The 16,417-nt window shown below is 40.6% G+C and overlaps 1 protein-coding gene across 3 annotated transcripts in view; it reads left to right on the top strand.

Moving 5' to 3' along the window:
- The window catches only part of ulk2 (unc-51 like autophagy activating kinase 2), a 128,639-nt gene that overhangs the window by 1,383 nt on the left and 110,839 nt on the right, over positions 1-16,417 (top strand). For all 3 annotated transcript variants that reach the window (XM_059973567.1, XM_059973566.1, XM_059973569.1), the window contains exon 2: positions 14,438-14,530. In XM_059973567.1, the coding sequence (XP_059829550.1) occupies positions 14,438-14,530 (93 nt within the window). The remainder of the gene's footprint in view (positions 1-14,437; positions 14,531-16,417) is intronic.

Genomic DNA, 16,417 nt, shown 5'->3' with positions numbered 1-16,417 from the left:
CTGTTATGTTGAAGTTGTATAAGATATTGGGGAGCTTAATTTGGAATACTGTGTGGAGTTTTGGTCACCTACCTACAGGAAAGATGTAAATAAGTTTGAAAGGGTAGAGAAAATATTTACAAGGATGTTGCCGGAACTGGAGGACCTGAGTTACAAGCGGACTGAATAGGTTTAGACTTTATTCCTTGGTACATGGAAGATTGAAGAGAGATTTGACAGAGGTATTCAAAATTATAAGGTAACTGCAGGCTTTTTCCACTGAGGTTGGGTGGGACTACAACTAAAGATCGTTGTGTAAGGGTGAAAGGAGAAAAGTTTAAGGAGAACATGGGTAATTTCTTCACTCGAAGGGGGATGACAATGTGGAACGAGCTGCCAGTACAAGTGATGTATATCTCAATTTCAATGTTTAAGAGAAGATTGAATAGGTACATGGATGGTAGAGGAATGGAGGGCTATTGTCTTGGTGCAAGTCGATGTGAGTAGGCAGTTTAAACAGTTAAGCACAGACTAGATGGGCTAAAGGGTCTGATCCTGTGCTGTACTTTTCTGTGACACTGTCATTGAAGAAGGGTACTAGAGGGATATCAGAGATGTTGGTGAGGTGTATGGAATGCACTGCCCGGGTTTGTGGTAGAGGGGCAGACACGTTAGCCATTTAATAGACTCTTAGATGGTCCCATGGATAACAAAAAAAAAAGAGTGGGCCGAAGGGCCTGTACTGTGTGGTTATGTTCTATGTCTTTGCTCCCCTGTCAACTGACTTCAATGCTCTGAAACAACTTTCTCATTAATTACTGAATGACAGGGAGAGTTTGCATTTTACTCTGTTTTTTTTGGGCAAGTGACTGGAATTCTGAATGTCCACTCTGGCACTGGTCTTCACAAATATTTTGAAATAGTAAACAGGAGGTGCTGGCGTCTACCTCCTCTGTATGTAAGATGATATTGCACTGAATGACAGTTAAAAGATTGTATTGATTGCCTGCACACATTCCCTGGGTCATACCACCTTGAGCTCTTGCTCTTGTTAGCTGATTGCTGCTGTTAGTGAAATGTTGGATGAGTCAGGATTTTTACAGTGTTTCAGTAACTAAACCCCTCCCTCCTCACTAGCACTTGTTATCAAGGATCACATACAGGGGTACTGGCATCTATGAAAACTATCTATGATATCCTCAGTGCCAGGATATCAAACTGAGCTCTCTTTCCCACGGAGGGATGATGCCTATGTAGAACATTTGACATGTTAAAGACATTTGGACAGGTAACTGGATAGAACAGAACAGAGGAGCTCAGCCTGGGTCCATGAACCCCTTGCTTAATGGTATTGATCCATGGCACAAAATAGTTTGGGAATCCCTGGTTTAGAGGGATATGGGAGACTGGACATAACCCAGGTAAATGGGACTAGCTTAGATGGGAACCTTCGGTTGGGCCAAATGGCCTGTTTCCCTGCTGTAAAGCTCTAATAAGTAAAGGGAAATCTGGCACGCAAGTGAACTGTTCTGCTGCCCGGTTGGCTTCCTGTTTGTTTCTTTGGTTTAAGGTAAGTGATGTATAGCATGAAGGTTCATATATTTTAGCAAAAAAGATTAAGCTAGTGTCTTGTTTTCTCCTGAGCATAGCAGTTTGCATTGGGATATGGTTTCACTGGTTGTTTCTGTTATTCCTGCCAAATGACTGTTCTTCAAAGGTGACCCTGGATGATGCACACTGACAGGATGTTTGGTTATGTAGAGAGCAGTAATAGTCAACCTCAGAGTTTTTCTTTTCACTATTTCCATTGCAGACTTGGGGTAATATCTGTTTTTCTTCCTCCCACGTCACCACTTTAGTCAGACATAGAGATCAAGTACTGTGACCTTAGGGATATCCTGTCCTGGATGTGTTGAACCACTCCTGGGAGTTTTCTGATCCATGGATTTGCATGTGAAGTTATAATTTTGGAAAAATAAGAAAAACTAAAGATTTTTATTGTTTAATTGTCAATCCAGAGTGAAACAGTCCAGTCATTGAAAGTGGTTACTTCTTACTACATCCAACACACTCCTGACTTGAGTCTTGTAGATGGTGGGCAGGTTTTGAGGAGTAAGAAAAGGTGAGTTAGTTGTTATAGAATTCCTAGTCTTTGGCCTGTTCTTGCAGCCACATTGTGGTTTAGGCCATAAGGTATAGGAGCAGAATTAGGCCATTTGATCAAGCCTGATCCATTTCCCTCTCAGCCCCAATCTCCGCCTTCTCCCTGTAATCTTGTCCTGACAAATCAACTTCTGCCTTAACTATACCCAAGATTCAAGTTTATTTATGAGGTGGACTTCAAAGCATTCATTGAAATGTCATTTGCACTAACAACCGGCATATCCTGAGTGTATGCTGGGGAGGCTTGTTGTGTCTCCACACTTTCTGATCAGTGGTAACACTCGTGATCACTCAATGCTCTACTAGCAACATTATAAGGCCATTGAATGTCAGGGGGTAATGGCTGGATTTTTACTTGCTGGATGTCGTCATGGCCTGGTACTGGTGTGCCACAAATATTAATTGCCACCCATTAACCCAGGGCTGTACAGATTTTGTTGCATTTGGATGTGATCTATTTCATTATCTGAAGAGATGTAATAGCTCTGAACATTATTCAGTCAACAGCAAACATCCCTGCCCAAGATGGTTTGACTGAGATTATTGTCCTTCAGCCACTGCATCCATCTTATTTTCTGCTAGGTGTGTTTCCAACCAGCAACGAGTTTTCCCCTGATTGCCATTGACTTCATGTTAGCCAGATCTTCTTAATGTGCTACTTGTTCCCTCAGTTGCTGTCAAGGATAGTTACTCTCACTTCCGCTCTGGAGTTCAGCTCGTTTGGCCATGCTTTTGGACTAACGCTAGTAATGAGGTCAGGAACTGAGTGACTTTTGCAGAACAAAATCTGAACCTCTGGGAGTGGGTCATTGCTAAGCAAGTGCTGCTTGATAGCACCATCATTTGTTCCTCCCATCACTTGAATTGGAATGTATTGATGAACTGGATAGTGGTTGTTTGGTTTTAAAAATGCACCGTTTCGTGTGAACAGGACCTACCTGGTCAGCACGTCTTCAGTCCTGTTGGTCTAATCTTGTTGGGGCTCACAGCCTTTTGGACGTTTCTTGCTATCACATGGAGTGAATCAAATTGGCTGAAGACAAGCATCCACCATTTTGGGGGTCACTGAGGTAGGTAGACTCCTACTTTGTGATTCTTTGTGCTGGGCTGAATTGCTAAATTCTGTTCCTGCATCTTATAATCAAATGTATGAATGGCATTGGAATAGAAGAAGTAGGTTGTCCATCTTCGTTTACCTTGAAACGACAATGAATTTCTTCGAGCTTCTTAGTGAGTTTTCAGAGGTAAAATTCCTTTGTGGTATTTGCTTTTTTTTTGTTGGAATAGAGATAATTGAAACATTGGTTTTAGGCATAATTCCCATTTCTGCAGCCTGTGATTTTTCTGTTCCTTGTGTTGCAGTTATGCATCACAGAGCCTGTTTATACAGAGCTTCAAGAATTGCTTTAATTTCTTTGGGTGAAGAAGATCCTTCACCAGTGTAACTGGCTCTACTTAACAATGGCCTTTCCTTGCAAGGTTCTAGATATTTTGGGTTGAGAGTGCTAATTGCTGATATTCTTTTGGTTCTGCTGCACTGCTCCCAAAATGTGTTCACCAGAGCAATTGCAGTTTATCTTTTGTTCACTGTAGAACTCATGTCCTCTATCATAGTTGATTTCTCTGACTTATGGTCATTTCTTCCCTCTTCCCCCTTCTTTCTTTTTCCATTCTCCATTCTCTCTCCCCTTCCCTTCTCCAGTCACCTCCCTCTAGTGCTCCGTCTCCCATGGTTCAGTGTCCTCGCCTATCAGATTCCTTCTTCAGCCCATATACCTTTGCACCTATTACCTCCCACCTTACTTCAAACTCATCTATCTTCTCCCCCCCCCCCCACCTCTGCTGGCTTCACCTATCACCTTCCAGTTCCAACTCCTTCCCCCTCCCCTCACCTTTTTATATTGGCTTCTTCCCCCTTCGAATAAACCTTCTCGGGCTTCCAGTTGGACATAACTGATGGTGATGTCTGAAAAGAGGATGCTGTCCAAGTTGCATGCCATCTTGGACAATGACTCCCATCCACTCCATAATGTACTGGTTAGGCACAGGAGTACATTCAGCCAGAGACTCATTCCACCGAGATGTAACACTGAGCGTCATAGGAAGTCATTCCTACCTGTGGCCATCAAACTTTACAACTCCTCCCTCGGAGTGTCAGACACCCTGTGTCAATAGGCTGGTCTTGGACCTATTTCCACTTGGTATGATTAACTTATTATTTATTGTTTTATATTGCTATATTTCTTCACTATTTTTGGTTGGTGCGGCTGTAACGAAACCCAGTTTCCTTCAGGATCAATAAAGTATGTCTGTACAAGTATCAATTTTATCCAATGTTTCTCGGACAAACTCCGCCATCTTCATCAGGCATGCTGCCTAGGTACATCTAGCCTGGTGGTGTACATATATACTCCCTGTCGTCTGTCCCTTATGACTGATTAGTTCTCAGCCAGTCAGGTTTCTGCTGTCCCATCTTGTTAATAATCGAGTTCCAGTTCTTAGAGCGAAACCTTCATCTTTGTTAAAGTTCTTATACTCTGGTCTTATTTCAGTGCCTTCCTTTACCAGGTGATCCCAAAAGCCATTGGCATGGCACGGTAGTTTTGTGCTGTCGAAGTCAATCAATCGTATGACCTTTGCGAATATAATGTTGTGCTTCTGTTCCATGCAGTGCTAATGGTGAAGGAAGCCATTGAAATGAGAATTTTAACAAATATGAAGGTCTTGCTGTAAGTAAGAACTCAAATTCAATTGTAAACAAGGTGGGACAGCAGAAACCTGATTGTATGAGGACTAACCAATCAGGAGGGATAGATGATAGGGGAGCGTGTGTGTGTGTGTGTGTGTGTGTGTGTGTGCACACGCACACAACTAGACATGCCCAGGCATCATCCCTGATGAAGGTGGTGGAGTTTCTCATTGAAATGTTGGCTGAAGTCAATATCTGTATCTGACTGGAAGCCTAAGAAGAGTTTATTTATCATATACACTGAGAAAGCACTAGATCCTTTTTCTTCCCCCTTCCTTTCTGGTCTTGGTGAAGGGTCTCAGCTCGGAAGATTGGCTCTTTATTCTTTATCCACAGATGCTGTCTGACATGCTGAGTTCCTCCAGCACTTTGCCTTCGTTACACCACAAAATCCTCCTCTCCTAGTTTACATGTAGGCCACATCCATGTTATATTTCCAGGATTGTTTGAAAGAAGCTAATTTGAAGAAGGAAGATATCACCAGTGCTCAATTTGTCTTGTGATGCGCCTCACTGTACTGCTGAATTCTCGGAGGAGATGATGAACTGTATGAGTGCATAAACTGTGTTCAAGTTCTTCCAGGCACAGGCATTGGGACAAAAATCACTGAAGCAGGGAGAGCACAAGATTTGTGTGTATGGGTAGATGAAGCAGAGTTTGGATCAGCATTTCCTTCGGTAGGGCTGTGCCAGAAGTGTGTGTTGCGCTTCATGAATTATAAAGAATGGCTCACTTAACTTTATCTATTATCAGTGAATGGTGAGTTTTTCCACAAGCTCTGAATTGTTACAAGAAACTAATGTTTCTTTAAAGTTGTAAACCTGAGAGGTTGACCTGACATTGCAGCACAGCTCTGTAATAGTGTGGCAAATATTTATTTCAGTCCATTAGTGGTTTTGCTGAAACATACTTTAGATTGTAGTAAACTTATTAACGTTAAAGCAGTTAACAGAGTTGTCACAAGAGAGTTTGGATAAGCACTGCAGTTTGAACACTATCTGCATTTACCAAAACAGAACCTGTTTATAGCAAAACTTAAACTCAAGAGATTCTGCAGATGCTGGAAATCCAGAGCAACACACACAAAATACTGGAGGAACTCAGCAGGTTAGGCAGCACCTATGGAGGGGAATAAAGAGCCAGCGTTTCAAACTGAGACCTTCATCAGCAATTTATTTTTCTCCACAGATGCTGCCTGATCTGCTGACTTTTAACAAAATGTGTTTAGATTCTTCAGACTTTTTTTTAATATACTGTTGGATGTGTTTGTGGTGCAGTTCTACATTACCATTGGTACTATTTGAGGAACTGAGGGGAACTGTTTTGTTCTGGATATGAATGTCACTGGCATTGCTGTAGGTGGTTATCTCGGGAAGGTGATGGTGAGCAAATTGCAGTTGTACTACTCCGGCAGGTACCCTATTCTGTCCTTCTCAAGGATAAACCTGGCCCAGTTGGTCACTTCTCAAACACCAGTGATAAAAGCTGTAACTGATATTGCTCTGAACTGGCACCTACTCACCAATAAACTGTTGACTGCTGCTCAATTTGGGCTTGACCAGGAGCACCAGGCTCTGGACCTCCTCACAACTGTGGTCCAAATACAAACCAAAGGGCTGAATTAGAGAAGATGAAGACCCTTGGCATCAAGTCAGTATTTCATCAAGGATCCTTGGCAAAACTGAAGCCAAAGGGAAAAGAAAGATAGAGTGGGACTTCACACAAGTCTGATGATTGTGATTACACTGAAAAACAAATTTTTTCGGAAGAGTTGCTTCCTCAGAAATTGTTTTTGGTTATGATTGACTGCTTGAAGCTTTACACAAATATAATTTCTGACTACTTGTATCACTTGGGAATTTGAAGAAACAAGAAATTAAATTTTATTGAATATAATCTGTTTAATTGCATAACAGTGCTGCCGCTTTGTAATAATTCATCTAAGCTAAAATGTTTTGTTGACGATTTTCATTTGTACTTGGTGTCAGAGGCTTCTTGCTTAAGTGTCCCAACAATGATCAGCCAACGTTGATAGATTACAGTTGCCCTGACACAGTGTCTCCATATCCACATTGTCTTAGTGAAATGTTTTAGCATGCTCATCACTGACAGCAGGGAAACACTGCTTGAAACATGTTGTCAAGCTGCTGCATGTAGTTTGATGATCTGTACTTGGCATGAAAATTTTCAACAACATTCTTGAATGCCTTCTGTGAAATTTTCTCTCGTTCCACTGTTTTTTAAATTGTGTGTTCATTGATGATCTGTTTGATTTGTGGACCAACAGAAATGTCTTCCTTAATCTTGGCATCAGTTATTCTGGAAAACAGCTGTCTCAAATATCAAAATCCTTCATGGAAATTTATAGCTTTTCTAAAACCTGTTTTGCAGCCTCCACCTGGCAAAGCGTGCCCAGGCATGCCTGGGCAAGATTGAAAACTTTTCAGCTTACATTGTGGGCAACATTTTAATTGACTTCAATTATGAATTGTAATAAATACAGGTGATTTTTGTAAAATGGTGCCTGATAGGGAAATTTCATGACAATTTTCATGATCAGTAGCCCAAACTGCAGAAGATGCACCCAAAAATATTCAGTAAGTAAAATCTGTGTTGTCCAGTGTTATTGGAGCCTAAGGGAATCACTACAGGAGTTCCTCAGAACTGTGTTGTCATGGGGAAATTAGTGATGATTACTGAGCTTGCCACTGGTCCCCTGCTTTGAAAACTAGATAAAATTAAAGAAAATATCAGACCCAGCAGCAATGGATGAGATCTTTTCAAAACAGGAACGTGTGATACTTGGAATGACCTCACAAGAAAAGAAAGGTGTGGATTTAATTGTATGGTGTACCTAAGTTTAATGTATTCAGTCATTCAAAGAGGCACATGGGGAAATAGTGAGGGACATCACTTCTTTGATTCTATCTTGGTGTATAACTCAACTGCTAGGAAAACAATTCCATATAGAACATAACACCTTGGTGAAGGAGATGAGTAATGTGAAAGGTGAGAATATACATTCAGTGGCCGCTTAAGTACCTCCTGTACCTAATAAAGTGGCCACTGAATGTATGGCCACAGTTTTTTACTGCCGTAGCCTATCCATTTCAAGGTTTGAGGTGTTGTGCATTTAGAAATGCTCTTCTGCACACCACCCTTGTGACGTGTAGTTATTTGAATTACTGTCTCCTTGCTGTCAACTTGAACCAGTCTGGCTATTCTTCTCCGACCTCTCTCATTGACCAGGTGTTTCACCCACAGATGTGTTGCTCACTGTATGTTAGCAACACACACAAAAAGCTGGGGGGATATCAGCAGACCAGACAGCATCTATGGAAAAGCGGTGCATTTGACATTTCGGGACTATCTGATGAAGGGTCTTGGCCTGAAAGTACTCTTTTCCACAGATGCTGACTGACCTGCTGAGTTCCTCCAACATTTGTGTGTGTGTGTGTTGCTTGGATTTCCAGCATCTGTAGATTTTCTCTTGTCACTGTATGGTTTCCCCCCCACACCACTCTCTGTAAACTCTACAGACAGTTGTATATGAAAATCCCAGGAGATCAGTTTCTGAGATACTCAAACCACCCCGTCTGGCACCAACAATCATTCCACGGTCACTTAGATCACATTTCTTCCCCATTCCAATGATTGGTTGAACAACAACTTAACCTCTTGACCAGTGCTTTTATGCATTGAATTGTTGCCACTTGATTGGCTGATTAGGTATTTGCATTATTGAGCAGGTGTACCTAATAAAATGGCCTTTGAGTGTATACAGGTAGTTGTGTGTCCATGTGGACAGTGCCAAGCCATTATAAAGGCTGCTGCAAGGACTTAGTAGTTTATTAATTCACATTGTAGCAATATAACTGATTTGCTATTATTAGAGGATGGAAATTACCTTTTCTAGTTAACACCAACCTGCAACATTCCTATTTCTTTTACAAGTTACTGCAATATTTAAGGTTTGGAAATGCTTGTTCTGTTTTTATTTTTGTAATATTTTAACTTAATGTTCCATTTTGTGCAGAACAACTTCTATGTCTATATTCCATGATTGGATGCATTTAATATCTGTCACTCCCTAGGACTGTAATTCCTTCCATATTATTTGATCTTTAAGATTCTTGTGTAATTCTTGCTTTTGTTTGCCAGCCCACAATGTCATGTTATCTGTTGACGCATTTTCCAGCACTGTCATTAGTAATGTTCCCCAGTGAAGTAATTGCAGTTGTGGAATAAAATTGGGCATGCCAGCACCCTTGGAGAGAGCAATTAACATAAGTGGGGCAAGAATATGGACTGATTGGGTTGGAAACTCAATTTCATTTCATTTAAAATATGGGCCACAGAATGACTAGAAATGCCCACATTGCAAATTCCTGTATCAGACAGGAAAACAGCGGAAAGAAGCTCATGAGAAGAGTCTTTGTGTTGGGGAAAGGATGAAGTCAGTGGCTACAGAATGCAGCTTGTTGACAGAGACAGTGTAGACACAGGGAGTCATTGTGAAACATTTTCTATCTACATCACATCTCTTCTGTCCCCTCTCTCCTACCTTTGGAAATATGCTGTTAGTTGTGAACAGTATGTTGGGCAAACGCAAGGCTTCTCTTTCATTTTGATGCTACTAAAATTGTACCTATTTCTGTAAAATCTAAATGAATAAGATTGCCTGCAGGTGCCGACAATATTCAGCAGAGAGAATGAATGAGTTAACATCTTGAAGAGAATTTCTCAAAACCTTAGAGGCCTGCATAAACAATACTTCAAAAGGTTCTGTGCTGCATTCAATTTTCTTACAGCTTTGGGCTTTATAATTTAACGGGAGTCTGATTGGTGGGAAATGTTTCACGTTTGTGTGTGTGTGTGTTTATTTCTCAAATTAGATGAAGATGTATATTAAAATGACAACTTTTTAGACATCTGCTTTACTGTTGTGTACCCTTAGCTATTTGCAATTAGTGTTGAAGCCTCGGATGAAAAGGCTTTATGCAGTGAATTGATGTTTGATGACTATACAAAACTTGGTAGAGAACTGAAAGGGGAATGGATAAGTTAAGTAAGGAGGTGAGAAGATGGCAGATGAATTATAATGTGGTGAAGAAAAGTTTGCTTTTATTTCAAGGGAGCAGGAATACAAACATAAGGTGAGCTTGCTAAAATTGCTTCAGTAAAGCCTCATCAACAGTACCGTATAGCTTTGTCTCCATATCTAAAGAAGAATTTTGTGTGCCTTGGAGCAGTGTATTGTAGATTCACTAGATTGATTCCTGGGTGGTTGTCCTATGTTAAGTAACAGCTATAAAATGGATTTATATACACATAGTTTATAAGAATGATGGATGACTTCATTGAGACATCATTGATTTTGAGGAGTGACTGGGTAGATGCCAAGAGCCTGTTTACAGTAACAGTGAATCTGGAATTCAGTGCAAGAGCGTTGTAAGGCTCTGGAATTCTTTGCCTCAAAAAGTTGCAGATGCTTTGTCATAAAGCTTATTCAAGGCTGTTAGGAGTAAATATATGGAGCAAGTAAGGGAATATGGGAATAGGGTGAAGAAGACAAAATGTAGGATTGGATTTGATCTTATTAAAGGGCTAGGGGAACCTTTTAGCTAACCCTATTTATATTCCTCAACTTCAGAATAACTTCGAAAATCTTCAATTAAATTTACAATTTTTCGGAGTTTAAATGTAAGCTGCAGGCTTGTGGCTCTCCTTAAGAATATTTCATACTGGCGTGGTCTCATTTTACTTTGAATGACTGCTTTAGTGTGTAACTGATTGCTGGTATTGACTCACGTAAACTGTCATGGGAAATAAAACCATCTTTTCTAATGATCTGGATTTCAAAGTGGGGTTCCAGAAAAGAAAGAACACTTAAACACACAGAATGTTAGAGGAACTCGGTCAGTCTGGCAGCACCTTTGGATGGGAATAAACAGTAGACGTTTTGGGCCAAGATTTTTCATCAGGACTGGAAAGTGAGGGAGGAAAAAGCCTGAGGAAATGCAAAGTTGAGATTTTGTCCCCTTCCTTTCCAGCCCTGATGAAGGGTCTGAACCTGAGACGTTGACTGTTCATTCCACTCCATAGATGCTGCCTGACCCGCTGATTTTTGTAATGTGTGTGGTACTTTGGATTTCCAGCAACAGCAGAATCTTTTGTGTTAAAGAACACCTATTCAGTTCCCAATTACTGTATCCCAACAGTGAGCTTAAATAACCTTGTTGCAAGCTTTGTACTTTTGCAGGCTCAGCTAGGCAAGGTTCAACTTTCTTTTGGCACTAAGCCACATTCAATTTAGCAATTGGAAGATGTGGAATAGTGTCAGCTGAGGTTGTATTTGAAGTATTAGGTTTATATGACAACAATATTTCAATTCCACATTGTTCTGTTATTTATTAGGCATTAGTTCAGCCTTTGTAAGCATTTCTTTTGTTTGTCCTGATTAATTTTTAAAGAAGGCATCCAACGTATACTCAGTGGCCTCTTTACTAGGTGCACCTGTGTGCTTCTCATTAACACAAATATTTATTTAGCCAATTGTGGCAACAACTCAATGCATAAAAGCATGCAGATGTGTTTAAGAGGTTCAGTTATTGTTCAGACAAACCAGAATGAAGAAAAAATGAGATCTAAGTGAGTTTGCCCTGGTGGAATAATTGTTGGTGCCAGATGGGGTGGTTTGAGTATCTCAGAAGCTGCTGGTCTCCTGGGATTTTCACACACAACAGTTTCTAGAGTACACAGACATAGAAAGCTTAAGTGAGTGGGCAAGGGTCTGATAGATGAGTACAATATTGGTAAATGTGATGTCATCCACTTTGGAAGGAAAATTGGAAGAACAGATTATTTAAATGGTTAAAAAATTGCAGCATGCTGCTGTGCAGAGGGACTTGGGAGTGCTTGTGTACAAATCAAGATTGATTTGCAGGTGCAGCAGGTTATCAAGAAGGCAAATGGAATGTTGGCCTTCATTGCTGGAGGGATTGCACTTAAGAGCAGGGAGGTTATGCTGCAGCAGTACAGGATACTGGTGAGGCCGCACCTGGAGTACTGTGTGCAGTCCTGGTCTCCTTACTTGAGGAAGGATATTCTGGCTTTGGAGGCGGTGCAGAGGAGGTTCACCAGGTTGATCCCAGAGATGAGGGGTTAGACTATGAGGAGAGATTGAGTCACTTGGGACTGTACTCGCTAGAGGAACTGCTTTTCCCAGAGAGTGGTGAATCTTTGGAATTCTCTGCCTAATGAAGCAGTGTGGGGTACCACAGTAAACGTATTTAAGACAAGGTTGGATAGGTTTTTGCATAGTAGGGGAATTAAGTTATGGGGAAAAGGCAGTTAGGTGGAGATGAGTCCATGGCCAGATCAGCCATGATCTTACTGAATGACACAGCAGGCTCGTCAGGCCAGATGGCCTACTCCTATTTCTTATGCTCTTATGTTCACAGAGAATGGTACAAAAACATCCAGTGTGTGGCAGTTCTGTGTGTGAAAGTGCCTTTTTAAGGTGACAGGTCAGTGGAGAATCGCCAGCAGGAAGATGACAGTAACTCAAATAACCATGCATTACAACAGTGCTGTGCAGAAGAGCATGTTTGAATGCACAACATGTCGAACCTTGAAGTGGATGGACTAAAGCAGCAGAAGACTTCATGTCACTCTATTATGTACCCTCTGGATTTAATAAAGTGGACACTGAGTGTTATCTGTTGAGAGATTTTTTTAGTGTAAGAAAAACGTGGTGTCCAACTCTCCTCACAGTAACTTAATGATGAGCTTGTGTATGGAGCAAATCCACAGTTAGTTGGTTTCTGGGATACAGCTAAACAAAATAGCAAGTACATTCACCGTGACTTTTTCAGACTGAATCGCCTGAAACTGAACACGTATTCTCCAAATTGATTCCAGTAGGACTGTTACTGACCATTGAGGTGCTTGTAATTGTATTAGAAACTTAAGGTTCTACAGATGAATACTCACTCCTTTCAAGTACTGTAACTGCTGTAGACCAATGACAATTAAGACATCCTAGTTTGCCCTGAGTTAAACTTTTGATGCATCGTGGAAGGTGTGAATTTGGTAGGATTATATGACTTCTGTTCAGTGTGCTGAATTCTCATCCAATCCATCCTTACCTTAAAGTGATTATCAGTTCTTGTTTACTTATCCCTCCTAGACTTGCTAGTTTTACTAGTGACAGGCCTTTCAAGCTTAAAGCTCACAACCTTCGAATCATGGCCTCATCCATCCCTGATACTTTCTTTCCTTCTACAAGCACCCCTCCCACTAAGCCCCTATTTGTTCACAACTTTCCAAATCCTCTTTCTCTCTGGCACCACAAACGATGATCTCTGGTATATTTCTAATGCTATTTACTTATACTTTTCGTAAATCTCAAACGAGAAAATCTGCAGATACAGGAAATCCGAGCAACACACACCAAATGCTGGAGGAACACAGCAGGCCAGGCCACACGCGTTGCTCCCTACGCGACTCCCTTGTCCATTCATCCTTCCCCACTGAGCTCCCTCCTGGCAATTGCCCACAAGTGACACAAGCGATACAAGTACTACACCTGCCCATACACCGCCTCCCTCACTACCATTCAGGGCCCTAAACAGTCCCTCCAGGTGAAGTGATGCTTCATCTGCGAGTCTGTTGGCATCATTTACTGTGTTTGGCATTCCTGATGTGGCCTTCTGTATATCGGTGAGACCCAAGCACCTGTGCTCTGTCTGCCAGAACAAGCAAGATCTCCCAGTGGCCACCCATTTTAATTCCACTTCCCATTCTGATATATCCATTCATGGCCTCTGCTGTTGTGATGAGGCCACATTTCTGATGCCCACTTATGCTCCTATATCTTATGGTTTTAAAAGAAGGCAATCTGTGCAAATAATAAATAAATATTTAATGCTGGAAATGTGAGTTGTAGAGTCTTTGAAAGCGAGTCTATAGGTTGTGGAATCATTTCAGTGCTGAGGTCAGTGAAGTTTATCCATGCTGGTTCAGGAATCTAGGGTAATTGTTTCTGAACCTCATGGTGTGGGACCTAAGGCTCCTTGTACCTCCTTCCTGATGGACAGTGGGATCCTTGATGATAGATGCTGTTTTCTGCTTGTAGATGTGCTAAATGGTGGGGAGGACATTGTTTTTTTTGAAATATGAAATTTTCAGATTAAACTATAACTTCTCATTATAATTTTCTTTTAACTTTTACCAGTTTTTGGGATAAACTAATTTTAAACTGTACTTATTTTAGTTATTTCAGTCCTCTAGTCTCTTAAGTGTACTTAATATTGTGTCCGGTTGCCAAAGGCTCAGGACTAATTGTTAGCATAATTTTGCAGATGTTCAGTGAGAACCAACAAATGGCCATTATTAATTCTGTTTTGTTCAGTCTAATCTCCTTGCATGTTACTTAAGTGAAGAAAATTAATATTGTGCATGTCAAAGTGTTGGAACATGTTTTTACTGAATTGAGTTTAATCTCATTTGCTTTTATAAATGTTTTTGTTTATCTTCCCTCAGAAAGCGGATTGGGAAGTAGCAGTGAAATGTATAAACAAGAAAAATTTGTCAAAATCTCAAATCTTGCTGGGTAAAGAAATAAAGATATTAAAGGTATGACCACTCCTTGTGTTTGACGTCAATAGTTGGTAAAAATGATAAATTGCAGTCAAAATATGATTTTGGGTTTCTCCAAATGTACACAGTGGTTTGTCTGTCTCATTAAAATTCAAAGTAAATTTTATTACCAAAGTCACCATATACAACACTGAGATTCATCTCTTACGGGCCTGCTCAGCAAATCCATAGAATAGTAATTATAACAGGATCAATGAAAGATCAATTAGAGTACAGAAGACAACAAATTGTGCAAATGCAAATATAAGTAAATAGCAATAACTAATGAACATTAAATAACAAGATTGTGTCCTGAAAATGAGATCATTGGTTGTGGGGACATCTCGAAGGATGGGCAAGTGAGTGTAGTTTATCCCCTTTTGTTCACATGCCAGATGGCTGAGGGGTAGTAACTGTTCTTGAACCTGGTGGTGTGAGTCCTGAGGCTCTTCCACCTTCTACCTGATTGCAGCAGCGAGAAAGGAGCAAGGCCTGGGCAGTGAGGATTTCTGATGATGGATGCTGCTTTCCTACAACAGGGTTTCATGTAAATGTACTGAATGCTTGGGAGGGCTTTACCTGTGATGTACTGGGCTGAATCTACTACCTTTCGTGCCACTGCCATTACGCCAAAACTGCAGTGATAGCACTGTCAAGATTGGATCCTGCTCTCCTGTACATGAAAACAGACACTGACCTGTTCATCCTGTCCAGTAAGCACCCATATACCTTAGGTTTATTTGTCACATCTACATTGCAACAAACAAATGTTTTATTTTTCCCAAATGACCAACACAGTCCAAGGATGTGCTGGGGGCAGCCTGCAAGTGTTGCCATGCTTCCAGTATCAACATGTCCACAATTTACTAGACCTAACTTAAGCACTTTTGGAATGTGGGAAGAAACCTATATGGTCAATGGGAGAACATACAAACTCCCTACAGATAGTGGCAGGAATTGTATCCCAATTACTTCTGCTGTAAAGTTAACACTAACTGCTACACTACCATACCACCCATTAATCCATTTTTTCTAACCTCATCTGAACTTGTGGCAATTTACAATGGTCATTTAACCTTTTAACCAAGGCATCTTTGGTATGTGGGAGGAAACCAGAGCTCCTGGTGAAAACCCATGTGGCCCCAGGTAAACATGCAAACTCCACATTGCATCTGAGGTCAAGATTGAATCCGGGCTTCTGGAAACAACAGGGCGTTACTTGTAACACCACTGTACCTCCCTTGACCTCCGACAATTAAATCTGAATGTCCACTCTGGTATTTAAATTCAAATGTCAGGAGTCAGCAGCTGGTTTTGTTAAGTAATATTGGGCATGTGATGTGATATTTTTTAATCCATGTGCACCAGTGATAACGGTGTTCATTACCCAGGTTCATTTTTGATTCAATATTTCTGCCGTTTGAAGTTAATCAAATTCAGTACTGCAAAAGTTGATTTTTGAAGCTAGTATGGCTTGTGGTCAGTTATGTATGTTGCTTGCAGGACCCTATTTGATAAATCCTTAGGCAATCTTAGATGCCTTTATACAAACTTTTGTTTTTAAATTCCTTATCAAATGCACAGTTGTAAACAGAGCAATAAATGGAGTGATAATCACACTGAAAAGAAAGATATAGTTTTCTATTTGGTGATAAATCTTTCTCAATATCATTTTGAAAAGATAGAGAATATTGCCTTCATGCAGAATTGATGACCAGTAGTTTAGTTGTTCGGACAATGATTTTGATTCTACATAAATTAGATCTAACAACGCCATTCGGCTCTACAATTCAACCACCAGGGGCAAGACATGTTAAAGTACTGGGGTTAGGACTGAGCTTAAGTTACCACTCAATGCACTTTAGTAAACTATTTAAGAACTTT

Source organism: Hypanus sabinus, chromosome 6 (genome assembly GCF_030144855.1).
Source record: "Hypanus sabinus isolate sHypSab1 chromosome 6, sHypSab1.hap1, whole genome shotgun sequence".
NCBI lineage: Eukaryota > Metazoa > Chordata > Chondrichthyes > Myliobatiformes > Dasyatidae > Hypanus > Hypanus sabinus.
This window is presented reverse-complemented; position numbering and strand designations above follow the sequence as displayed.